This window comes from Phyllostomus hastatus, unplaced genomic scaffold, assembly GCF_019186645.2.
Source record: "Phyllostomus hastatus isolate PE091 unplaced genomic scaffold, TTU_PhHast_1.1 phas_scaffold_1224, whole genome shotgun sequence".
In the NCBI taxonomy this organism is placed as follows: Eukaryota; Metazoa; Chordata; class Mammalia; order Chiroptera; family Phyllostomidae; genus Phyllostomus; species Phyllostomus hastatus.
Genome location: NW_025334008.1, coordinates 140,713 through 167,987, shown reverse-complemented (window position 1 = coordinate 167,987; position 27,275 = coordinate 140,713). Strand labels below are relative to the sequence as shown.

Genomic DNA, 27,275 nt, shown 5'->3' with positions numbered 1-27,275 from the left:
ATGGAGGGTGAAAGGCGGGCCTACAGCAAGGAAGTCAACCAGCGCATCAATAAGCAACTGTGAGCCAAGTGCCTGTGTCTCAGAGCTGGAGAAGGGGATGTTAAAGGGGCTGGGGGCTGGACTCTTGGGTCCAAAGCAGGGGGCAGGCCTAGTGTGTCCAGCCTTCAGTGATGCTGAGCTCTGCCCCTGGCTGGCTTCCCCTCCTTCTCCCTCCTTGGACAGTGCGGAGATCCAGCGCCTACAGAAGGTGCGGGATGAACTTCAGGTGCAGATTGGCATTGCCCAGAGCCAGGTCAAGCATCAGAGGGACAATGAGAGGCTGGGGAACATGGGCCACCTGCTGAAGTGCCGGACTCAGGCGCAGGCCGAGATCAAGGAGCTGCAGGAGCAGACCCGAGCCCTGGACAGGCAGGTGGGTTCTCAGACCAGACTCTGTGGATCCAGCTTAGGACCAATATCTTAACCACTTTGAGTCTTAGCTTCCTCGTCTGAAAAGTGGGGTTACTGAAAGCATGTGTGGCGGAGTGATGCTCAGGCTCCAGTGGGAGGGAGTACAGGTGTTCAGTGACCGGCACAGTGCTATGTGTTTGGGGGCCGGCATGTTAAGGGGAAAGGTTCCCCTTCTGCAGTCCATGCAACCTGTGTTAGGATCCTGGTCCCGCCTGGTCAGTGCTGTGTGACCACAGGCAAGTCTTCGCCTCTCTGGACCCTGGTTCCTTCATCTGCAAATAGAGGATGTTGGTTAATGGAGCAGGGTCTATACAGGTGTTTCATCCCACCTGCCTCAATCACTCGCTATTTGACCTTGGGAACAATGTGACTTTTCGACGTCAGTGTTCTTTCAAGTTTTTGCAACCCTGACTGGGGATGCACACACAGATGCCTGTGGTTATAAGCACATGCACATACATGTCTACCTGAAACAAAGATTTCATCAAATCATACTTTTTTCTATGGGGGATTCATTGTTATTTTCTTTTCTCCTCATTAAAAAAAAGTTGCTTGCCTAGACCAAGCGATTTCTCGCACACTCTGGGATCACAAACTGCAGTTTGAAAGGTACGCGTATTGGTGGTCTATATCAGTTTCCTGTTGCTGCTGTAACAAGTGATCATCAACTGGATGGCTTAAGAGAACATGCATCTATCGTCTTGTAGTGCTGGAGGGAGTCCAAAGTGGGTCTCATCGGGCTAAGATCAGCTTCAGCAGGGCTGCGTTCCCTCCGAAGGCCTCAGGGGAGAACCGATTTCCTGGCCTTTGCCAGCTCCTAGAGAGGCTGCCTGCTCCTTTGACTCGGGGCTCTTGGATCTTCTAAGCTGTCCATGCCCAGCTGAGGTTTTCTTATGAGGCACCACTCTGACCGCTGCTTTTGTCATCTCCTCTTTTCTGATACTGTCCCTCTTTCGCTTATAAGGATGCTTGTGATTATATTAGGCCCTGCCAGAAAATCCAGGATAATCTCATCATCTCAACATCCTTAATTTATTATATCTGCAAAGTCCTTTTTTTGCCACTTAAGATCACATATGTATAGGTTCCAGGGATTAGGATGTGGACATCTTTGGGGGAAGGGAGCATTGTTCTGTCGACTGCATGGTCTATAGTTATTACCTTCGACTTCCAATCAATCAGTTTGCCCAGCTCTCCATATCACCCTGAACTGCCCTTTGGAAGCAGAAACTTGGTTCACACACAGCAGACTTTTGGCTGTCTCCTGGCGGTAGAGTGGCTTAGCGGGTTGGCTGCTTGAATTGGTTTTCCTTAGTCCTCCATGAGGAAACTCAGTCGAGTCAGACCCAAGCGGGATGACTTCATTGTCTTGTCCCCGTGGATTCCTTTGCCCTAACAAACTTGATTACGGAGACTTATAAGCCAAGTGGGGGGCAGGGTCCCCAGAAGAGAGCTCTAGAAACTTCCCTACAGGGCCAAGGAAGGATGTAGTTATCTGGTGACACTCGTTTACTCATCAAATATTTATTGAGTGCTTATTACTAAGTGCCAGGCATTGTTCTAGGTTTTGAGGACACAGCGAACAAAACAGACAAGGGCCCTGCTCTCATGTTGTTTATTCTACTGGAGAGTTGGATGATAAGCCAAATAAAAGCTGACAAAAAGGACTATTCAGAAAAATGCACCCAGAATCCAGCACAGAGGGACAAAAAAAAAAAAAGAGAGAAAAGAAAAAAAGAAATTGGAAGGGTGGTTAAGAAACATTGCAGTGAGGTTAAATATATGTCTAATAAGATTTTTTAAAGAAGACTTTATTTATTTTTAGAGAGAAGGGAAGGGAGGGAGAGAAACATTAATCTGTGGTTGCCTCTCATGCACCCACTACTGGGGACCCAGCCTGCAACCCAGGCATGTGCCCTGACTGGGACTCGAACCAGCGACCCTTTGGTTCACAGGTCAGCGCTCAATCCACTTAGCCACATTAGCCAGGGCTTATGTTTAACAAGAATTTGAGAAGAAAAGAAAGAGAATGGGACAGGGGTAATGTGTGACAAGACAATATCTGAGGGTCCAGAACCAGCAAAAGAACAAATCCACAGATGCAAGGATGCCTTAGAATGCAAAACAGTGAAGCTGTCAACTTAGAATTCTATACCCAGTGAAAATACTCACAAATTAGAGAGCAGAATAGACATTTCATGGCAAAGAAAAATGTAGAGTTGGACATGGTATTTTTCAGAAACCTTGTGTCTTATATGAACTTGAGGCATGAATTCAACAGAACCCCAAAACACTTTCTACATGCTTCCTTTTATTTTTGAACCTATGACATTGGAGACTGATGACAGACAGTCCTTGGACTTGTACCAGTTCATAGTACCAATCTATGTGGATATAAGTAATTGATAAAATTCAGCATCTCCATTGATGTTAAAAATTCTTAGAGCCCTGGCTGGTGTGGCTCAGTGGATTGAGCACTGGCCTGCAAACCAATGGGTTGCAGCTTCAATTCCCAGTCAGGGCACATGCCTGGGTTGCAGGCTGGGTCCCCCGTTGAGGGGTGGGTGAGAGGCAACCACATATTGATGTTTCTCTCCCTCTCTTTCTCCTTCCTTTCCCTTCTTTTAAAATAAATAAAGAAATAAAACCTCTTGGAAAGCCAGAAATGAAAGGAAGTTTCCTGAATTTCTGGATAAAGGGCAACTATAAAGCATCTACAGCAAACATAATTAATGGTGAAATATGGAAAAAATATTTTTGAGGTCAGTAACAATTTAAAGATGTCTGCCAGCATGGCTTCTATTTAACATTGTCCTGGAGATCCTATCCAGTGCTATATGGCAAGGAAAAGAAAAAACAAACAATTTAAAGGTTGGAGAAGAAGACATGAAATTTTCAGTGTTTGTAGATGGTATATTTGTATGCATAGAAGATTCAGAAGAATCTAATGCTAACTTCTAATTCACAAGATATTTTAATAATGTGGCTGGACACAAAATTAATACACAAAGTTAATGACATTTCCCTGTATTAGCAGTAAAATTAGAAAATAAAAGAGAAGACATTTATTTTTATTTATTTTTAGAGAGAAGAGAAGGGAGGGAGAAAGAGAGGGAGAGAAACATCAATATGTGGTTGCCTCTCGCACACCCCCTACTGGGGACCTGGCCTGCAACCCAGGCATGTGCCCTGACTGGAAATTGAACTAGTGACCCTTTGGTTTGCAGACCTGCACTCAATCCACTGAGCCACACAAGCCAGGATCAAGAAAAGACATTTATAGTAGCCAAAAGAAGTACCTAGGAAGAAATCTAACAAAAATGTGCAAAAGTTCTATGGAGTAAATTGTAAATTTTATTGAGGAGTACCACAGAAAAACTTAATAAATGTAGAGATCTACCATATTCATGGATTGGTAGAGTTAGTGTTGTGAATGTCAGATCTCCAAATTGATTTACAGATTCAATGTCACCCCAATCAAAGAACTACAAGCTTTTTTTTAAACTGGATGGAACCGACCAGTGTATTCCAAGCTTTATACAGAAATACAATGAACAGTATGACCAAGATTGGTTTAAAAGAAGAGCAATGTAGAAGCATTTGCTCCACCAGTTGTCAAGATTTAAGTCTTGTAATTGGTGCAGGGCTAATCAAATGGGTCAACAGGACAGAATACAGAGCCCCAGAAGAGCCTTATCTATGTGTGCACACTTGATATGTGACTTCAAGAAACGGGAAAAGGAGGAAGGATGGTTATCTACAGCAAGATGAAGACAGACCCTTACCTCACACTCTGCACCCCCCAAACTAATCCCAGATGGACCAAAGGTCTGAAAGCGGGAGGGCAGGAAGAATTTCTTAAGCTATAGACATCTCTACTTCTAAAAGAAAAGATTGATACATGTCATGATTTTAAAATGTCTGTCAAAATCACCATAAAGGGTGTGCAAAGTCTGGGAATGGAAGGGCATTTGCCACACAGCTGACAAAAGACTGCTATTAAGGCCATATGAGGCACTGTTCCAAGTCATTAAAGAATAAGCCCATTTAAAACACACATGCACACACAAAGGATTTGAGCTGACATATCATACGATAAGAAATTCTGATGTCCGCCCTGGCTGGTGTGGCTCAGTGGATTGAGCACTGGCCTGAGAACCAAAGGGTCGCTGGTTCAATTCCCAGTCAGGGCACATGCCTGGGTTTTGGGACAGGTCCCCAGTTGGGGGTTTTTGATGCGCAATCTACCAATATAGCTCTCGCACATGGGTGTTTCTCTCCCTCTTTCTCCCTCCCTTCTTCTCTCTAAAAATAAATAAATCTTAAAAAAAAAGAAATTCTGATGTCCAATAGATATGTAGGAATTACCATCAATCATTAGTAATCAGAGAAAGACAAATGAAAGTCATGAGATACCATGAAACACTCACTAGATTTTCAAGAATCAGTGTCCAAGCACACCAAGTGTTAGGGAGAGCAGGAACAGTAGGGACTCCTATGAACTGTTGGTGAGAACATAAATCGTTCTGTATATTCTGGAAAGTTTTTCCCCTTATTGCCTAGTACCTTTGAAGACAGACATACCTGAGATGCATGGTGGCATCTATGCGGCACAGTCACCAGAAGCAGTCTTGGGACCCAGTCCACTATAACTCGGCACCAGGTTCACTTGACTTTGTAGGAGAGAGGACTGGAAGCAGCAGCATCTTAGCATGACAGCATCAAACTCCTCTTTCTTGAGGGTCCAGGGGCTGCTTCTCAGCATCTCCAGCTGGATGGCATCACGTGAGTGGGTGGGCGTGCCTACCCTGGCATGGGGAAGCTGCATACATAAGAGTAGCCACCTCTGTAACAGCTCACGGGGGTAGCTTCTCAGCCCCACCAGGAACATGCTCAATTATAAGAAACACCCCACAGGGAAACCAGATTTCTATTCAGTCTTAGTCACGGAGGCCCTTGGGATCCATGAACTCACAATTCCTTCAGGGGTCATTTTTATAAGAAACATTGTTGCCTGGGAACACAGCTGGCATTCCATATTTACCTTAACCCAGTATGTTTCCATGGAAACCAAAGCCATCTTCTAAAAGAAAACAGGTTTATCTGTTCATGTTTCCTCCTGCCCAGCAGTCACGCTTCTGAGTATATGTCCTGGAACCAGGATTCATGTAAAGGAATGTTGAAAGAGGCATTACTCATACAACTAGCTTCAAACTGGAAATGACCAAAATGTGCATCAATATCGAATGAATAAATACATTGTGGTATATTTTTAAAATGAATAGTATACAACAATGAAAAGTGAATGAATCACAATTATACACAGCAACAAGGATGAATTTCACATTAAAAAAAAAATCCTCACCCAAGGACATTTTTTTCCCTTGCTTTTAGGGAGAGAGAAACATCAATGTAAGAGAGAAACATCAATGGGTTGCCTTCCATATGTGCCTGGACAGAGGATTGAACCCACAACCTAGGCATGTTCCCTAGCTGGGAATCGAACCCACAACCTTTCAGTTATGGGACAATGCTCTAATCAACTGAGCCACACAAGCCAAGGTGAACAAGGCTAAATTTCACATCTGAAGGCAGCAAGACATAAACTATATAAGTAGCATTATTTCATTTACATAAAATTCAAAATCAGGCCAAACCAAACTTTTGTTTAGGGGGTTAAATACACAGCTATAAAACAATAAAGAGAGGTAAAAAAAAAATTCACTTAAGGAAACAAAATAACACCCCATCCCAAAGATGTCAGTGTGCTAATCTCTGGAACCTGTGAATGACAAAAGACTCTACAGAGGTGATTAAGGATTTTGAAGTGGAAATATCATCCTGGGTTACCTGGGTGGGCCCAATGTAATCACAAGGGTCCTCAAAAGAGAGGAACAGGAGGGTCAAGATCCGAGAAAGGAATGTGATGGAGAGAGGAGGTTTAACAACAGAGGTGGAGGTGGGAGAGGCCAGAAGCCCAGGAACCTGTAAGCCAGGGAATGCAGCCTCTTGAAACTGGAAAAGGGCAAGGAATGAATTCTCCCCTGGAGCCTCCAGAAAGAACACAGCTCAATCTTATTTTTTAACCCAGTGAAACTGATTGTGGGCTTCTGACCTCCAGGCAGTAAGTCTGTGGTAGTTCCTTACAGCAGCAAAGGGAACAAACAGGCGAGAGCGGTACCCCTGTGGAGGGGGACACAGTAGTGGGGAGAACGGCACGTCTACAGTGCGGCCAGTCCTCCAGTTCTTGAGCTGGCTGGCAGTTCGAGGGTGCTCATTTACAGATAATATATATATATATATGGAGAGAGAGAGAGAGAGCATGGACTGTGAACCAAAGGGTCACCAGTTCTATTCCCAGTTCAAATGCCTGGGTTGTGGGCCAGATCCCCAGTGGGGGCATGTGAGAGGCAACCACACATTGATGTTTCTCTCCCTCTCTTTCTCCCTCCCTTCCCCTCTCTAAAAATAAATTAAAAAATCTTTTTAAAAAGAATGTACACATATACATTACACAGTACATACAGGACCTGTGCACTTTTCTGTCTACAATAACATTTTAAAAGGATAAAACCATCACAGACCTAAACATAAACCCTAAAACTTCTGGAAAGAAACATAAGAGAAAATCTTGAAGAGCTTGGGTTAAGCAAAGGTTTCTTAGATGTGAGACCAAAAGTATGATCCATAAAAGGACATGTGGATGTATTTGATGCCATAAAATTTAAAAACTTTTTTTTTAGAAGATAAAGTTCAGAGAGTGAAAAGGCAAGCCCTGTACCAGGCAAAAATGTTTTCAAAGTACATTTCTGATGAAAACAAAACTTGTATCTGGAAAATGTTAGGAACTCTCAAACTCAATGTGAAACAAACAACCCAGGAGGAAAAATGAGCAAAAGAATGGAACCAACTTCACCAAATATGCAAGATGGCAATCAGCACAGGAAAGACGCTCTGCAGTGTTAGTCACTGGGGAAATGCAACTTAAAATAATGAGATACTTCTACACGCTTACTAGAATGGCTGACCATACCGAGTGCTGGCGAGGATGCGGTGGAACCAGAACTCTTGTACCCTGCTGGTGGGAATGTACACGGTGCCACCACTTTGGAGAACAGTTCTACAGTTTCTAAAAAAGTATCCATACACCTGCCGTGTAATTCAGATATGCCACTCCTAGGGCTTTGCCCAAGGGAAAAGAAAGCGTATGTTCGTTCATACAATGAAGTGTATATCAATGTTCATAACAACTTTATCTGTGAAATTCAAAGTGGAAACAGCCCAAATGTCCGCCAGCAGGTGAATGGATAAACAAACAGCGGTATATCCATTCAATGGAACACTACTCTCCAATTTCCTGAGGAGGGATGGGCTGTCCATACACCCAACAGCATGGATGGACCTCAGAATAACTGTTCTGAGTAAAAGAAGCCAGATCCCTCTCCTCAAAAAAGAATATATACTATGTGATTCCATTTAACATAAAACTCTGGGAAATGGGGAGTAGCCCTGGCTGGTATGGCTCAGCAGCATCTGCCCAATCTCTGCTTTCATGTTCACATGGTGTTCTCCCCGTGTGCACACCTGTGTGTGCGCACAGACACCGCTCCCACTGGATGAGGGCCCACCCTAAGGAGCTAATTTTTAAAAAATTTTTATTTAATTTTTTTAGAGAGAGTGGAAGGGAAGGAGAAAGAGAGGGAGAGAAACATCAATGTGTGGTTGCCTCTCGCATGCCACTCCCCACCACTGGGGACCCGGCCTGCAACCCAGGCATGTGCCCTGCCTGGGAATCGAACCTGCTACCCTTTGGTTCTCAGGCTAGCACTCAACCCACTGAGCCACACCAGCCAGGGCTTAGCTTATGTGTTTTGTTGAGCATCTATTTTATGTCAGACATACACAAAAAAATGAAAATCTGCCCTTGTGGAGCTTCCAGTTGAGTCAGGGAAACAGCATAGCCTGAATCAGTAATGATGAATATGGAAATGGGGACAGATTGGAAGCTGGTTTCAGCAGAACAGACCCGGGGACTCTGGTGGCATCGGGGCTCATTCTCGCTATCTCTCAGTCTCTTGTCTCCACTGTGTCTATGGGCCTTGTTCTCCCAGGATGTTCGGTGAGATGGAGACTGTGACAGAGGGACACCTGGAGTATCATCTGTCCAGCTCATGCACTTCCCCCCAAATACCAGGAAAGGGTGCAGACTGGCTCAGCCTGGGTCGCACGTCCATCTCCAAGACCGCCCCTGGGTCATGTGGCTGGCAGGGTGGCTTGTGGTTGGAAGCCAGATCCACGTGGAAGGTTGGGGAGTGTCAGCAGAAGGGTAGAGCAGGGGGCTGGGGCCACAAGGATGGCTGATGTCCACCATGCTCAGCCACTCCCTCTCCCACTCATCTCTTTCCTCGCTCTTTCAATCTCTCCCACATTCAGCTGACAAACAGGCACCCTCTCCTTTCCTCCAGATCCAGGAGTGGGAGATGCGGATCTCTGTCCTCAGTAAGGATTGCAGGGCCCCGGGAGTCGTCCTGGATCAGAAGGCCAAGATCCAGAGAAGGATCAAGGTCATGGAAAACCAGCTGGACAAGGTGAGGGGGCAGCCTTGTGACTTTCCAGGCCTGAATGCTGCGTTTGGGGGAAGGATGAGCATGGGGCCAAGTTCTGGGAACAGTGGACCAGGTTCCTGGATGCGGGAAGGCCTGAGACACCGAGGGGGTCAGGAGACAGGATCCCGGAGGGGGAGGAGGGCCCCCAAGGAAAGGAGACTGATGCTTGTGCTCTTAAGGTGGGCCTGGGCGGTGCTCTCAGGGTCCCCAAACTGGAAACGGGCCCCCTGCCTGACAGGAGCCCCCTCCTTGCCTCCTGTCCCACACCGTGCCCCCCCAGGTCACCTGTCGCTTTGACATCCAGCTGGTGCGGAACGCAGCCCTGAGGGAGGAGCTGGATATCCTGCTGATTGAGCGGAACCACTATATGAACGTGGACCGCAAGCTGCAGAAGGTGAGGGGCCCTCCAAGCCAGGACCCCTTGGCCCTGCTGAGGCGGAGGAGAGGACAAGAGTCACCCTGCCTTTTTCCAACACTCAGGCCACAAATACGGGATCGACGAAACCGTGGGTTTACTTTAGTTCAGGGGGAATGGAGACCCAGAAAGTGGTTCAGGGCGCCTCTGGAAGAGAAAGCAGAGCCCTGGCTTGTGCGGCTCAGTTAGTTGAAGTATCGTTGCATATACCAGAGGGCTGTGGTTCCCACTGCTGGTCAGGGCACATGCCTAGGGTGCGTGTTCCATCCTGGGTTGGAACACATGGGAGGCAACCGATTGAAGTTTCTCTCTCACATCGATGCTCTCTCTCTCTCTCTGTCTCCCTTTCCCTCCCTCCCCCACCTCTGGAGTGAGTGGACATATCTTTGGGTGATGATTTAAAAAAAAAGAGAGAGAGACCTGACCAGTATGGCTCAGTAGGTTGGGCATCATCCTGCAAAGAGAAAGGTCACGGGTTTGATTCCCAGTTAGGGCACATGCTGGGGCTGCAGGTTTGGTTCCCAGTCAGGGTACGTACGAGAGTCAACCAGTCAACGTTTCTCTCTCACATCGATGTTTCTCTGCCTGTCTTCCCCCCTCCCTTCCCCTCTCTCTAAAAATAAATAAATAAAACCTTAAAAAGAAAGGAAAAGAAAGCAGAGATGTCATTTTGACAGTTATCACCCAGGGCAACCACTGAGTAAGCCCGAGCACTTCTGTCCCATGGGTTTCTCGGTAACCATCATGGTCCTTTGAAGCATCCCCCCTCCTCCCTCTCGTTCCTCTTCCCTGCAAGGATAGAACAAAGAACTCCCTATCCCTCACCCAAATCGGTACTTTGCCACATTTACTCTGTGTACTTACTATTTCTACTGAAAATAACTTATTATTACACTTGCTATAAACTATTTGAGGGTCCAGAGCAGACACCAGGTCTCTAAGAACTTCGGTGTGTATTTCCTGAAAACAAGACCATTTTCCTAGTAAATACAGTGCGGTTCTCCAAGTCAGAGGCTTTAAGAGCATTACAGTTCTAAACAGTCTACATTTCGAGTTCCAGATTGTCCCAGGGACGACCTTTGCAGCTAATTTGATTTTTGGCTCCAGGCTGCAGGCCAGGAACCCACGTTGTCCTGGCCCCGCTCGCTGCAGCGGTCCCTTGGCCCTTCTCTTCGTCATGACTTTGATATTCTGGAAGCACCCGGGCCAGCTGTGTTGTATGAGGTCCCTCCGTATGGTGTTTCTGCTCTTTCTTTGTGATGTGGTCAGGTCGTGTGTTTCTGGCAGATGGCCACCCAGGTGACACTGTGTCCTCTGTGTACATTATTACCAGGAGGCACATGATGTCCGTTTGGCCTGGAACTAGGGACACTGACTTTGAGCCAGGTTTTTCCAATATAGTGTGTTCCTCTCTGTAAGAAGTAAGCAGCCCAGGGAGATTCTCGGAGACTATGCGAATATCCTGTTCATGTACCTCTTTCAACATCCGTGAATGAGCCCAGGCTGGTGTGGCTCAGTGGATTGAGCGCAGGCCTGTGAACCAAAGGGCTGCTGGTTCTATTCCCACTCAGGGCACACGCCTGGGTTGTGGGCCAGGTCCCCAGTAGGGGGTGCACGAGAGGCAACCACACATGGATGGTCCTCTCCCTCTCTCCCTCCCTTCCCTTCTCTCTAAAAATAGTAAGTAAAATCTTTAAAAAACAAAACAAAAAAAATCCATGCATGATTCTTGTCCAAATAATTATCACTGTAATGATAGCCACTTGGTGACTTCCTATGTCTACCATTTCTTCTACATTCATAAGGTGCCCAGGAAAAGCCTGGCCTTCTCCCTGTATATTTATGTGATCAGTGAGCATTCGTGTATTCTTACTTTACTCTGTGGGTCAGAATCCGCAGTGGTGATTGTTCATCATGCTGTTCAGACTGTCCCAGATCTGGTTAGCGGGAGCCCCTTTAAGCTCCATTCTGGGTCCTTTAGACATGCACATTGTTCATTCGAGCCCGTCCTTTCTGGTACAGGAAGATGTTCCAGATTATCTCATACTTGCTCTGTCGGAACTCTTTAAAAAAATTTTTTTTATTTATTTTTAGAGAGAGGGGAAGGAAGAGAGAGAGAGGGAGAGAAGCATCAATGTGTGGTTGCCTCTCACATGCCCGCCACTGGGGACCTGGCCCACAACCCAGGCACATGCCCTGACTGGGAATCCAAACTGCGACCTTTCGCTTTGAGGAACAACGCCCAACCAAACAAACCACCCTGGTCAGGGAGTGGTTTTGTTCTTTGGTCGAAATATAGTTGGGCTCATTTGTTTCACTTTGCATCCAGTTGTAGTTCTCACTCCTACTGTAATTTTCTTTTTGAACATGTGCACCAGTAACAGAGTTCCCATATCAGAATTGCTCTGGCAGGTATTGTGGGCGGGGGGGCGGGGGAGGGAACCATTCCCTCACCCCCTCTTCCACTTCATGCCCCCCCAGACTCTGTAGTTTCTGGTTACCCACCCCAGGTTTCCTGAATGTGTGTGTAGCGTGTATACATGCATCATGCATATGTACATAGCATGTATATTGCTATATAAATGTATGTCAACACATCACATGTGCATATATGCATGTGTGCATGTCTATGGTGCATATACATGGATACATGCACACATTATACATGCATGAAAAAATATATAATTTCCTCCCTTTATCTCCCGAAAGAACCCTTTTTATTCAAAAACTGCAAAGTCATTTCTGTGGAAGCAGAAAGCAGATGAGTGTGGTCGCAATGATGAAAATCTCACAAATTTCTGACTCGAGCAGGGCAGGTCGACGCTCTCAGCAATGTTCTGGCTCGAGCGTCTTGCTGGGATAAGCCCTCTGAGCCCCATCCAGCTCAGCGGTCGGGGCCTCTCTCAAATCCCTCTGCTGGCGGCGGCTGCTAATCAGACGGCTCCATAGTCACAGGCACCAAAGTCCCACCGGTCCCTGGGGGAGCGGGGCGGAGGAAGCCCCACGGTCCCCATGGGCAGCTTCTGCTTTGTTCCCTCGGCAGGAGATCCGGCACCTGCGGCACATGATCAGCGGCCTCATTTTCTCCTCCACCTCGGCCTACTCCGTCAGGTAGGGCCCTCGCGGGCTTCCCGGACCGGGTGGCCCAGTCACTCGGTCCACAGCCTTCCTTCTTTTCTTTAAAATGTAAATATTTATTGTTTGTGCTGTTACAGTTGTCCCAGTTTTCCCCCTTTGCCTCCCCCCACCCAGTCCACTTTCCACGCCCTCGGTGAATCCCCACCCCCTCATCGTGCCCATGGGTTATGCATTTATATTGTTTCACTAATCTCTTCACCTCCTTTCATCCAGTCGCTCTCCCCCGCCCCTCTCACAGCTGTCGGTCTGCTCCATGTCTCTGTGCCCCTGGTTCTGTTTTGCTCATTTATCTTGCTCATTAGATTCCACTTATAAGTGAGATCATGTGGTGTTTGTCTTTCACCAACTAGTCAGCTTCACTTAGCATAACAGTCTCCGGGTCTGCCTGTGCTGTGGCAAAAGGTAAGAATTCCTTCTTTTTTACTGCTGCGTAGTATTCCATTGTGTAAATGTACCCCAGTTTTTTTTATCCATTCATCTGCTGCTGGGCACTTGGGCTGCTTCCAAGTCTTGGCTATTGTAAACAACCCTGCTATGAACACAGGGGTGCTGTATCCTTTCTGATTAGTGTTTCAGGATTCTTAGGGTGTATTCCCAAAAGTGGAATTGCTGGGTCAAAAGGCAGTTCCGTTTTTAACTTTTTGAGGAAGTTCCATACTGTTTTCCACAGTGGCTGCACTGGTCTGCATTCCCACCGACAGTGCACAAGTGTTCATCCTCACCAGCACTTGTTTGTTGACTTACTGATGACAGCCATTCCAACAGGCGCGAGGTGGCATCTCATTGTGGTTTTATTTTCTGATGACTAGCGACATTGAGCATCTTTTCATGTCTCTGGGCCCTTCGTATGTCCTCCTTGGAGAAGTGTCTATTAAGGTTCTTCACCCATTTTTTTGGGTGGGGGATTGTTTGTCTCTCCGGTGTTGAGCTGTGTAAGTTCTTTACATATTCAGTCCCCACCTTTCATACAGCAGTGGTGGGAGGTTCCAAACTCAAGAAATTGACCATCTGAGCCTACGCTGTTTTCCATAAGGTGCCCCTTTCTCTCCACTGATTTCCCAGCAACCTCATGTGTGTGAATTCACCAGCCTCTTTGGTCCCAGCCTGTCCATGGGGATGCGGAGACGGTTAAGTGAGACAGTGCACACAGCCCATGCAGCACGGGGCCTGGGACTGGGAAGCATCGGTCAATGAGCGCCATTAACGTGGTTGACAGGGACAGAGAGTCTCTCCGACCACCGGCAGATAAAGAGACGAGAGTGGAACAGAGGGCCCACCCGCTCTGCTTGTCGCTCTGTCTCCGTCTCTGTGGCTTTCGTGGGCTCCATGGCCTGCTTCCCCTGACCTCGTTCCTTCTGGGCTTCAGCCCTGTTCTCCGACCCCAAAAGGTTCCCTCCGTCTGCTCAGTGTCTGGTTTCTACCTCGTGACTTCCGCTGGCTCAGAGCTTGTGGTTGCTCCTGACCTCCACTATAGCGCAGATGGTGCCTTATGGTCTTGGTGCTTTGTCAGGACGCACATGCAACGCCCCCCACCCCGTCTGCAAGTGTGCGGTTCACTTCTGTCCAGATGGAGAACACCGTCGTCACCCCAGAAGAAACCTGTTCCCATTAACCACGAGTTCCCTTCCCGTCTCTGTGGATCTACCTGTTCTAGACAGGCCATCAAATGTCATCATACAACGGTGCAACTGTTTGGGTCTGATTTCCTTCACCTAACACAATGCTCCTGAGGTTCATCTCTGGAGGGGGCACGAGTCAGCTCCTCCTGCCTTTTCATGGCCGATTCTGTCCTTTCCTCCGTCATGACCCCTTCCGATCCCTGTCTGGGCTGCGCGGCTTCTGCTCGCTCGCACACAGCTCTGGTTTCTTCCTGACTTGGCCTTCCTGCCGCGACCTGTTGTGGCTCCTCTCTCTACGTACGTGTACTTTCAGCTCCAGGTGCTATCCTCAGTGTCTCCCAGTGAACTTCCCGAGGGAGACGCTCCGACTGGCCCGGCACATCTTCCCTGCCGGGCTCCACGGGTGATGCCCGCTGGCCTGTGGGTACGTCACCAGCGCCCAGCCCCCGCCAGCGCCCCCTCACTGGCTGGCAGTGGGCAGCCTCACTGGGTCAAGGACAGCGTGGTTTCAGCTAGAAGGTGGGCAGGCACCATCACTGCTGACACTTTCGATCAGAGCAGGCGGTGTCGCCAGTGCTACCTGGGTCAGGTTACGTGCCCTCTCTGAACTTCCACGTGAGGTGGCAATAATCATGGTCTCTACCTCACTGCGGGGAGGGCGCAGAGCGCCCCCTGCAGGGCCTGGATCTTAGGTGGTGGGGCTCCCTCTTCCATGCCCCGCAGCCGGCAGGGAGCCCAGGGCGCAGAAAGAGATGTGAGCCCTGACCCCGTAGGGGCTGCCACTAGAGGCAGGAGGGTTCCCTGGGACTGGGGGTGGGGGGGACGGCGGGGGGGCTGCCACGGAGGCTTCCCGCCGAGGAGGGCTGAGCTGAGCAACCTTCGAGGACTCTGAACAGAGCCGGAAGTGGGGGTCTGCGTGGAGGCCACCAAAGCCAGCAAAGGTGTGGTGGTGAGAGCGCTATGGTGTGTGGGCGGGGGTGGAGCAGACTGGCGCTTGCTCTCCCAGCCCAATGACCGTCTGGCTTTTTCCTGTGACCTGGAAAGGATGCTCCGGGCCACTGAAAAGCCAAGAAGCTACATTTTCAGATGTGCAGGCCATGGCAGGTTCAGTGAGTGAGGTGTCCAGGGTGTCCTCACAGGGCACGCCCCAGTGCTGGTGGCGTCCTCTCCCCATCCAGCATGAGGTCCTGAATGGTCCAAGCCCCTTATATTTCCAACCACATGACCCTGAGACTGCAGCAGGATGGGACCTCCCTGACATGGTCCGACCATCCTCTCCCACTGTGCGGTCCTGGCCCTCTTGCCTCCCGCTCCTCGGGTCACACAGTCAAGCCCGCCTCCCAGATGCCCCTGTGAGCTGCTAGCCAGGGAAGAGCTTCCAGCTGTAATAAAGAACTGGATGCATTTATTTGAGCAAAAGGATTACAATCAGGCAGACTCGGGCACAGGCAGCCACTCAGCTGGCTCTGGAGGGAAGGCAGAAAGGCAGGTGTGTAAAGGCAACACCCACGAAGCGTGCTTCTCTCACGCAGAGGAAGACTGGCTGGCTCGGGATTCGAGAGGAGGAAATCGAGTGCATAAAACCCATGCACCAGCTGCTGTGCTAGGACGTTTATGGCTCTAGGCTGTGTAAAGCTCAGCCTCGAACTGAGTTTAGCAACAGGTTTAGCAACTTAATAGCAGCCCTGAGGACTGGGGCAGGAGACATGCACCAGCCCCACTTCCCTAACGGCCTCCAACGCTGACTGAAGCGACTCTCTTAGCAATGCCTGCTCGGTTTTATCGTGTCTCTTGTCAGCATGCGGTGCAGCAGCGCCCCTTGCATGGCCTAGCACTGCCTCCCAGGCCCGGACTCTGCCCCATAAGCGCATCCTGACCCATCTCTAGCACGGGAAAGTTTTCTGCCTTTTGTGATCTCATGGTAACCCCATCCTTGGGACCCCAGATTGACCCTGTCCATCCACCCGCGACCCCAGACTGGACTCACTCTCCCTGGGAAACCCAGGTTGATCCCGCCCACTCCGGAGACCCCAGGCTGGCCCCAGTCCGACCTCCAATCTCCCTGACCCGACTGACCTCCCCCAGGGAGGAGGCGAAGGCCAAGATGGACATGCTGAGGGAGAGGGCGGACAAGGAGGTGGTGCAGAACCAGACGGAGGTGCAGACCCTGCAGCGGCACATCGCGCACCTGGAGCAGCTGCACCGCTTCCTCAAGCTCAAGAACAACGATCGGCGTCCGGATCCGTCTGTCGTGGAGAAGCGCGAGAGACGGGGTGAGGCCAGGGATGCCACCTCCGCACCCCACAGGCCAGCTCCGCCCCCTGACCCCCGCCCGGCCCAGGGGCACAGCGTGTCTCCAGGCCTCGCTCAGAGCACAGGGCCAGAGAGGCCTGCAGGGGGCACTGGAGAGCACGGCGGGTGGGGGGGCGTAGGGGGTGGGTAGGGGGTAGTGTTTGCAGGGCGCACAGGGGTCTTGGCTCTCTCCAAGAGCCCCCTCTGGGCTAATGGCTGCCCCGAACTCGGACCTCACCGCCCCTCTCCCCGCAGCCCGGGAGGTGGCCCAGGGCCTCCGGAAGACCTCCCAGGAGAAGCTGGTGTTGCGGTATGAGGACACCCTGAGCAAACTGTCCCAGCTGACCGGGGAGAGCGACCTGGACCTGATGGTGGACAAGTACCTGGAGAGTGAGTGCCTGGTGCCCCGGGGTGGGGGCGAGGAGTGGACCTCGGCACACCGGGCAGGGGCACGCCGTGCTCTGTCTCCGCCAGTGCTCTGTCTCCGCCACCGGGGGCCCTGGCGACCCCTGCACCTGCGCTGGACGAACAGGCTGGTTCTACACGCACCTCTTACCGTGCGCCCGCCTCTGCTCTCTTCTCTCCCTGCCCATCCCCCATGTCCCGTCTCTTTCCTTCCATTTGTCTCCCTCTTCGCTGCATCTGTCTGTTCTCTCCGAGTGTCTGTATCTCTATCTTTTTATTTCTGTCGGATTTCGCTGGGCATGGGTGTCTCCCGCCTCCTCTGTGTCCCCGTGTCCCTGTCCCCTTTCCTCCCTGCTCTCTGCTGTCATTCCCCTGCCTGCGAATCACTCTCCAAATCCACCCCCTGCTTCTCACTCGTGTCCCTGTTGTCCTCTGTCCCCGGGTCTCATGGTCTCTCTGACCCACTGACACCACTTCCTCTCCCTCACGTCTGTGTGTCTCCGTCTGTCTGGGTATTTCTGGTTCTTCGTGACTTTCTCTCTGCTGCTCCCTCTCACTCTGACGTTCTCTGACTTGCCTTTCTCTGCCTGGACCTCTCCGGCTCTGTGCCCCTGTGTTGTCTATCTCAACGTCTCTTTCTCTGTCCTCCTGTGTATTTCTCTGTCCCCATGTCTCTGGACCCCGCCTTTCCTTCCCCCGCCGTCCCCCTAGTGGAGGGACGCAACTTCGCTGAGTTCACCTTCATCAATGAGCAGAACTCCGAGCTCGAGCGTGTGCAGGAGGAGATCAAGGAGGTGGGTGAGACCCACCAGTCCCTGCGCCCCCCCTCTCCCACACCCTTTCTCGTTGCCTCTGCACCCATCCCCTCCTCGGCCCATGAGACCCCTCTGCCTGAGCTGCGCCCAGCCTCCCGCCCCTGCCCCATAGATGCAGGAGTCCATGGAGAGCATGCGCACCAGTGAGGCCGCCCGGCGGTCGCTGCAAGAGGAGCAGAGGGTGGCCTTGCAGCAGAGCATAGAAGGGGTGTGCTTGGAGGCGGACAACCTGGAGGCCCGCTCCCAGGAGTTTCGGAGGCGGCTGGAGAAGCTCAAGGCTGGTGAGCACCCGCCCCTCATCTTCATCTGGGAGGATGTGATGAGCATTCGAGGTGCCCACGAAGGACTTTGCTCGCTCACTTCTTTGTCCATTGCATATCCATCATCCATTCATCCATCTATTCATCTGTCTACCAGTGTTCATCCATCCATCCACCCATCCATCCACCCATTCATCCATCCATCCATCCACCCATTCATCCATCCATTCATATGTCTACCAGTGTTCATCCATCCATCTACCCACCCATCCATCTATTCACCCAACCATCCATCCAGTATTCATCGCCCCCTCATCCCTCCAGTGAAGGGCACTAATGAGTCAGGCTGCCCTGGGCTTGAATCCAGCTCCTCCCTGGTGGACCGTGGTGTGTAGTTTCCTCCGTCTGACGCTCTCTGGAAACGCGGTGCAGTGCCTACTTCATAGGGTGGCCACGAAGAGTAGATGAGGTGACAGATCACAAGACATAAGGGTGGAGAGAGACAGAAAGGTGGCAGTGCAATGGGGAGCAAGCAGGAAAGCCACCTCCTGGCACACAGGAGGGGCGCAGTTACTGGCAGACCCGCCTCCCCCGTTGTCCAGGCTGCTGTGCCGAGGCCCGCGCTGGGTGCAGTGGACCTGGTAGGCGCGGCTGGGCTGAGGAGCCTCAGACACTGGCTGCTTGTGTCCCAGGGGCTGGGATGGAGCTGCCCTGGGGCCTTTGAGGCAGGAGTGGGTTGTGACTTGGTGTGGCGGGTGGGACTATAATTTTGGGGGCCCAGTGCAGAATAAAATGTGAGACCCCTTAATAAAATGTGCGTCAAGAATTTCAAGGTGGCAACAGCAGAGCTGAAAGCAAATGCAGGGCTCCTCTGAGCACGGGGCCCTGCGCCACTGCCCAGCAGCACATCTGCGACAGCAGCTCCTCTGGGGTGATGGGGAGGCTTCCTGGGAGCAGCAAAGCTCCTTGCCGACCCTGAAGGCTGAGTATTTAACTGAAAAACTGTGGAGGGGCTGCTCCCAGCAGGTGGGTGGGCCAAGGCCAGGAGGGACCTTCACATCACCCTCACCATCATGGGGTTCTCTGTGCAGAGAGGGCAATACAGGTGCAAGAGGGCCAGGCTGAGGCACTTCCTGGAGGTGCTGGGGAGCCATGGGGGGCGGGGGTTGTGGGCAGGACAGGGTGGTGAGCAGGGAGGTCAGGGGGCGGTGGACTGTGAGGAGGGGTGGAGGGGTGAGAACCATGGGCCAGGGGGATAAGGGGCAAGATGGGCCAGGTCCGGCCTGGTGAGGGTGAGGCCCATCCTTGAGGGGGAGTGGGGTTGGGGTGGCCCAGAGCTCAGTGTGGGTGGCCTGGGGAGTGTTCTGGGAGGGACCCCGGGAGGAAATTGTATGTGTGAGCCTGGCACTCCGGGGAGGAAGCACAGGGACGGTCGGCGGGCATGTCCGCTGTATGGTTAGGCGCAGGTTCTCCACAGGGTCACGGCACCTTCGTATTGCACAAACAACAACCCGTTAACTAACCACAGGGAAGCGGGTGCTGCCCGGGCCAGCTGTGTGAGGGGGTCACAGCAGTGACCTGACTCAGCCGGGGACAGTGGTCCATGCAGCCGCACACACCTGGAGCCCCGTGTTGGAGAAAGCGTGTGTGCCGCTGGGGGAGAGCCTGAGCTGCCAGGTCCTGTGCGAGGAGGGCACTGCGGGCGCAACTGCGGCAGGAAGGCTCTGGGGAAGGGACCCTTCAGCTTCCCTTGGCCACCCCTCGCCCTCGGTTCTGAGCCCCGCTCCGGGCACACAGCGACCCCCCCTCCCCCCACCCCCACACACACTGCCTGACAGCGCCTGGAGACTTCCTCAAACCTCGCTCGCTGTCTCCCTGCGTGTGGACTCGAGGGAAGCGGGGCGCTGGCCCCCAGCGGGCTGCGGACCCGTGACACCCTGTCCCGCACCCCAGGAATCCAGCAGCTCTTCACCAGGGCCCACTGCGACAGCACCATCATCGACGACCTCCTGGGGGTCAAGACCCGCATGCGGGACCGCGACATCAGCCTCTTCCTGAGCCTCATTGAGAAGCGCCTGGTGGAGCTCCTGACGGTGCAGGCCTTCCTAGACGCCCAGGTGGGGCGGCAGGGGGTGCGCAGGGGACAGGGCGCCCCCTGCCTTGGAGTCCAGGGCCACCGGGACTGGCCCGAGCTGACTGCCGGCTCTTGCCCTCCAGGGCTACACCAGCTCCAGCCTGGTGAACGCTGCCCTCCTGGTGCTGGGCCAGAGCCTCGAGGATGCGCCAAAGAAGGTGGCCCCACCTCAGCTCCCGGACAATCTGTGAGGCACAGGGCGAGGGGGAGGTGGAAGGGGACGGGGACTCCCTGTAGCAGTGGGGACGAGGGGGATGCAGGATTTGAGGGGGCCTCTTCGGTCTAGAGCACGGGTGTGGCTCTGGGTGGGTGGGGGAGATGATGGAGTGGGTGCTTAGGGGAAACAGAGTAGGGGCTCCCCGGGGGTGGTGTGGAACGGTGGCCCTGGGGACTCCAGAGGGACAACGCACGCTGGCCAGGGCACGCTGCGGGTCTCAGGTATGGCGATGGGGGGTCATCAGGCTTTCGAGGGTGGAGGGTGTAGTCTCTTCCTGCCTTTCCCCTGCTTCAGGGAGGAACCCCCAGGCTTTGAGGCCAAAGAAGACTATCCCATGAGCAAGGAGGAGCTGCTGAGCCACGTGAAGAAGGCGGTGAGGCACTGGAGCCTGAGGGGGCGGGGCGAGGGGCGGGGGGCGGGGCCTCCGACCTCCTCCAGGGCCTAACTCCCCTGCCCGGCAGCTGGAGGCCCGGGAGCTGGCCCGGGACCAGCCCATGAAGGAGCTGGTGGAAGTGGTGAAGAAGGTGGACAGCAGCCAGAACCTAGCCCTGTCCGGCAGCCAGAAGGCCGGCTCAGGCATGCCACTGGAGACCGTCAAGAGCTCTGCTACGGCCCCCGGGTCCGTCTTCAGCAGCAGGACTAATGGTATCCTCGTGTCCAGTGGAGGCCGTGCCACCAGCTCCAACGTTGGCCACGTCACCTTTGGTGACCCCAGCTCCAGTGCAGGCAATGTGACTGTGCCTGGCTCCACCAGTGCCAGCCCGGTCTCAACTGGGGGCCGCGTGACCTTCAGATCCCCCAGCCCGAGCAGCTACCTGGGGTCCACGGGGTACCTGGAGTCCAGCAGAGCTCCCGAGAGCTTTGGAGGTGCGCAGATCAGGGGCACTGTGTCGGAATCGAGCACCGGCCCCACCTCCAGCACCGGTCCCACCTCCAGCACCGGCCCCAGCTCCGCCGCGAGCAGAGACTCAGGGAGCAATGACTAGGGCGCCCAACACCCCGCCCCTGCCCTGGCCCCTGCTCCCGCAGAGCTGACTGGAGTGTCTCTGCCCGCCCCTTCCCTGGTTTTCCCTGTGGCTCCGTCTTTCTCTCCCACTTCCAGGCTTCAGGTCTCTCTGCTCCCACAGCTGTCTCTGCCACCCCTCCATGTGACCCGGTGTCTGTTTCTGTGGGCTCTTCGTCATCCCATCTCTGTCTCCTGGTCTCACTCCCTGTTCCACGTTCCATACCCTCCCCTTTCAGCCTTCCAACCCCCTGCTATTTCCCACTCAGTGTGTCTCTGGCTCGTCCCATGTCCATCCACCCTTCTCTGCTCTGATCTCTCTGGTTCTCCCCACCTCCTGCTTCTGCCTCCCCATTTCCATTTCCTTCTCCTCATCCGCATCTCTCCAGCTCTCCCGGCATCTCATGTCCCTGTCTCAGTAGCTCCTCATTCCCGGCCTCACCCCCAGCAAGGGCCCCCAGTACTGACTGTGGGGGAAGAGTTGGGGCAAGGAGATTGGGATCAGCATGAGCTGTGACCATAGGAAATAAAGGTCAGAGCCCAACTTTTCCCCCAGCCTGGTGACAAGTGTCTATGTGAGAGAGCATTCAAGAGACATGGCTGTTCCCCTACCTGCATGGCCCAGGGGGACATTTATGGCCCTGTTCATTCATTCATTCATTCAGCCTTTCATTTTGTTGACACCTCCCTACGCCAGGCTTTTCTGAGAACCAGGTGCTGTATCAGTCAGGATGGGCTGGGTTGTGCTGTAGTAACAAACAACTCCAGGATCTCAGTGGCCTAATGCAACAAAGGTTTATTACTTCCTCATGCTATTAGCCTGTTGTGGGTCAGCTGAGGGCTGGGCTCCACCCACCCTTTGTCCCAGGCAGACGGAGCAGCACCTGTTTGGGGGGATGCAGTCTGTTGCTGGGAAACAGAAAAACAGCAAAGCTGCAATGACTCTTCATCCTCCTACCTGGATACGATACATGTCAATTCTGCTCATGTTTACTGATTCGAGCAGGTCATATGACCACATCTCATTTCCAGTGGGGGTGGGAAGTGCAATCTGGAAGGAGAGGTGGAAAGGAATATGTGCAGAAGAGCCTAATGCCTGCCTTAGGGTCCCGGAGGGAAAGCAGACTGTCCCCTTCCTGCTGTGGGGTGGGCTTGGGAGTGAGAGGGCCTTGAACGCCATGGAGAACTCCCTCCTGCCATCGTCAGATGCCCTGTCAAAGTACAATGCAGCCAAACCGAGATGGATAGTCCACTGTCCATCTTCCTAACCCGGGAAGGTAACTCCCCAGGTCTCGTTCCCTTAAAATGAGTTAATAATAGTCCCCACCTCAGAGTTGTTTTTTTTTTTTTAAGCATATAAAGAATTGGTGCATGTAAAGCCTTAGAATGGGCACATACTAAATGCTGACAACTGTTCATGATTATGATGGTGATGAAGATGAAAACTAATATAGCATTTTTTCCCTTCATTTATTTTTTAAAGATTGTATGTATTTATTTTTAGAGAGGGGAAGAGAGGGAGAAAGAGAGGGAAACATCATGTGTGGTTGCCTCTCACACGCCCCCTACCGGGGACCTGGCTCTCAACCCAAGCATGTGCCCTGATTGGGAATCAAACTGGTGACCCTTTGGTTCACAGGCCGGCACTCAATCCACTGAGCTACACCAGCCATGGTGTATTTTCTATTCTGTACAGAAGATTGCATCTTGCTCTCCCTTCATGTGACCCTACACCCGGGTGAGGCTAGCCCAGTCTGTGGGTAAATGTGTAGCAACTAGCTCTTTAGGGGGAAAAAAAATCCTAACTTGCAATGTGCATCCATTTCTGTGGTGTAAATATTACCGTCTCAGGTTCACTTTGTCCCATAGGAAGAATTGCATTTTTAAACCTGGGCTCTGGAACGTCAGTAACCCACATATACAGTGTAAGAAAACAGCTGACATGCATCTCAACCTCATTGGCAACAATGGAGAAAAGACTGAATTAAATTATACTCAGGAGCAGTGAAATTTAGTACTTAGTGGTTTCTCCAGGAGGGAGGGAGAAACTGGTGCTGCTGCATACAAGCTGTGTGGCCTTGGACGAGTGTCTTCACCTCTCTGAGCTCAGTTCCTCGCCCGGAAATCAGAGCTGGCAGTGAATGAGTCCCTGGAGAAATATCACTGGGGGCCTGGCCTGGGCACCAAACCTTTCTGCATTGTACTTCGTCAGCCGGGATAATCTCGGACAGTGGCAAACACTATCCTGCCTTCTCAGTGGTGACTCAGAGAGTCAGGAAATCAATTTGAGGGGATCTAACCAGCATTTAAAAATAGAAGTAGAGTAGAATAAAAAGCATTATGCAGGACAGGGTGGTTTTTCACGACACTATGTTGTTCATGTTAAATGATTTCTTACCCTGCATCAGAAAAGTTGGAGGCCACTGGTCCACCGCCCCCAGCTTCAAACACTGATTTCCATGTAACCGACCAAATGTGACCCGTGGATAGCAACTCCTGGGTCCTAAAGCAAACTTGTGGATGTCCTGGCCATGCTGCCACCAGGCGACACCTGTGTCCGGCCATAAGTGGGCACTGCAGCGTCCTAGGTGGTGGTTTCCTTCTGCTCCCACATCGCCTCGAGGAGGGCTCTGGTCACAGGGATGTGCACATGCTGAGACCCATTCATCCCTTCCTCACTCCACCTGTCCTTTAAACGCCTCCGTGCACCGAAGTCTCCACTCCCAGAGCTCATGTCTGATGGGGAGGACCGACAAGACTCCAAGTCCACAATCTCGTCAGTGCTGGGAGGCCCCCCGCCTGGTGTGGGGGTGGGACAGATCGTGGTGGAGTACCCCCCGGCCCCCAGCCGGCTGTGTGACCTTGGGCAGCCTGCTCAGCCTCTCTGTGCCTGTTTCCTCTGCTATAAAATGGGAATAACAGCACCTACTCCATAGGGTTATCAGGAGCATTAAATAAGTTAATATTTGTAAAGCACTTGGAAGGGGCCTGGCCTATGTTTGTGAAACCAACCATTAAAAACTCTCATTTTACAGTGGTAGGAACTGAGGACCAAGGGCGTGGGGGAGGGAAACGCAGGGGAAGGGTTGGGGGGGGGGCTGGGTGAGGAAAACACGGCCAACCTGGAGAGTTCTCTGCCCCCTCAGGTGGGTCCTTTGTCCCCCAAAGCTGAACTCAGCAGAGCTTTTGGGCACCACACAGCTGTGGGCAGCTGCGAGAACCCTCTGGCTCTTCTTTTTCCCCTTCCTCCCTCCTTTCCTTCCTTCTCAGGTTCATTAAAGTATAATTTACACTCTGTAAAGTCCACCCATTGTGGGTTGCCTCCTGGATGCACCCCCACTGGGGGATCAAACCCGCAACCTTTTGGTGTACTGGTGGGAAGCTCCAACCCACTGAGCCACCCGTCCAGGGCTTAATAACTTTTCATAAATTGGATGGAGTTGTACAATTACCACCATAGTCCATGATCCCCCCAATTTCCCTCTCGAGAGCTTGCAATCAATTTGCCATCCCCACTCCAGTCCCACGCACCCACTGATCTCTCTGTCTGTACTGATTTCCTCCTTTCTGGAAATTCTGTATGAATGGAACCCTCCATTTGTACAACCCTATTCTGTCTAAAACTTGCTGGTACCGCTCATACAAAAGCAGTTTTAGCGGCAATGTTTACAATACCTATGGCAAGACACACAAGAGTCTCTTTAAAAATAACCTGCAGGGCCGTGAATAAGAATCGCTCCTTTCGAGGCAGCCCGCTTGGGTTCATCTTCGTCTGAATGAAGCAAGGCATAAAGAAGTATTCAGTGAGATACCATATGTAGTATCAAAATGTGCCAAAACAGCAAATATCTGGAGATTTATGCACAGGGGGTGAGCATAAATATGGGCCAGGGAATGAATAATCTAAAATATAACCCAGTGGCTTCCTCTTGGGGATGGGGTGTCAGATATAATTGCCTGGCATTTCATAACGAACTGTGTATGGACCTGGGTGGTGAGTATGTGGCACTCACCTTACCGACTTTTAACTCTGTATGTTTTCATATGCTTTGGTGGCCACATTTCCCAAAAGAACAGCAAAGGAAACCATCAGCCAAACAGGGCAGCCCACAGAATAGGAGAATGTATTCATCAGTGATACAACTGATAAGGGGTTAATACCCCAAATTCATAAAGAACTCACACAACTCAACACTAAAACACCCCCAAACAATCCAATTAAAAAATGGGCAAAGGACTTGAATAGACACTTCTCCAAAGAGGACGTACAGATGGCTGATTGACATATGAAAAGGTGCTCAGTGTCACTAATCATCAGAGAAAGGCAAATTAAAACCACAATGAAATACCATCTCACACCTGTCAGAATAAATATCAATAAATCAACAAGCAACAAATGCTGGCAAAGATGTGGAGAAAGGGGGACCCTAGTGCACTGTTGGCGGGAATGCAGGCCGGTGCAGCCACTGTGGAAAGCAGCATGGAATTTCCACAAAAAAATAAAATGGGAATGCCTTTTGACCCAGCAATTCCACTTCTGGGAATATAGCTGAAGAAATCCAAAACTCAAATATGAAAGAATACAGGCACCCCTATGTTCACTGCATTATTTACAACCGCCAAGATCTGGAAGCAGCCCAAGTGCCCATCAGTAGATGAGTGGATAAAAAAGCTGTGGTACTTTTACACAGTGGAATACTATTTGACCATAAAAAAGAAGGAACTCCTATCTTTTGGGACAGCATGGATGGACCTGGAGATTATTATGCTAAGTGAAATAATTCAATCAGAGAAAGACAAATACCATATGATTTCACTCATATGTGGAATCTAATAAATAATTAGAGACAGACTGATAGATACTGAGAACAGACTGACAGCTGTCAGAAGGGAGGAAGGTGAGGGGCACTGGGTGAGATAGGTGAGGGGATTAAGCAAAAACAAACAAACAAAGAAACAACTCACAGATGCAGACAACAGTGTGCTGATCACCAGAGGGAAGGGGGTGGGGGAGGAAGGGGAGGGTACAGGGGGGATCAATGGTGACGGAGAGACTTGACATTGGGTGGTGAACGCTCAAGACTGTATACAACTGATACATGATAGAACTATACACTTGAAACCTACATATCTTTATTAACCAATGCCACCCGAGTAAATTCAATAAAAATGTAAAAAAAGTTGCAAATAAAAAATCAGGACAGAGAGCGCCCCTTTCCATCTCCCCGTCTTCCGCATGAGGAAGCAGATCTCGTGAAGTCAAGGCTTGTCTCGTTCTTCCATTGGACCAGGCCTGTGAACTAAGAACCGTTTTTTATTTGTAAATGATTGGGAAAAAATAATCTAAAGGTTACCTCATGATATGTGACACAAAAGAAATGTGGAAAGCACCCTTTGTGCGCGGTTGTGGTCAGCAGTAAATGAGGATATACGTAAAGACTCACTCAGGGTAGTGTTGCCTTATTTGTTTTTATTCATGGCAGAATGCATGGAATCTGTTTTGCAGCTTCAATTTTGAAAAGCAATTCTTTTAAAAAATAAAAATATCTCAAAAAAAAAAAAAGGAAAGAAGACTCACTCATGGTAAAGGGCACATAAACTTTCACCCAGATTAAAAAAATTATTGTTGGGCCCTGGCCAACTGAGTGTGACTCGGTTGGTTGGAACACTGTCCTATAAACCTGGTCACAGCTTCAGTTCCCAGTCAGGACACATACCCAGGGTGTGGGTTTGATCCCAGGTTGGGGCTCATATGAGAGGGTGACCGATTGATGTTTCTCTCTCACATCAATGTTTTTCTCTCTGTCTTTCTCTGTCTCTCTCTGCTCTGCCTCTCTCCCTTCCTCTCAAAAACAAAAGAATGAATGAAAAAATGTCCTCAGGTGAGAAAAAAAATCATTGCCAGTAGAGAAGGTGGTTAA

General features: G+C 51.1%; 1 protein-coding gene across 1 annotated transcript; it reads left to right on the top strand.

The window, feature by feature from the left end:
• Positions 1-22,234, top strand: ODAD1 (outer dynein arm docking complex subunit 1). The gene is made up of 13 exons (XM_045856410.1): positions 1-59; positions 223-412; positions 8,916-9,038; positions 9,337-9,450; positions 12,515-12,582; positions 16,314-16,501; positions 16,776-16,910; positions 17,637-17,719; positions 17,853-18,021; positions 19,954-20,117; positions 20,218-20,321; positions 20,646-20,724; positions 20,813-22,234. Exons 1-13 carry the CDS (start codon positions 1-3, stop codon positions 21,335-21,337), a joined length of 2,001 nt encoding a protein of 666 aa, XP_045712366.1. The 3' UTR covers positions 21,338-22,234.
• The last annotated feature ends 5,041 nt before the right edge of the window (positions 22,235-27,275 follow it).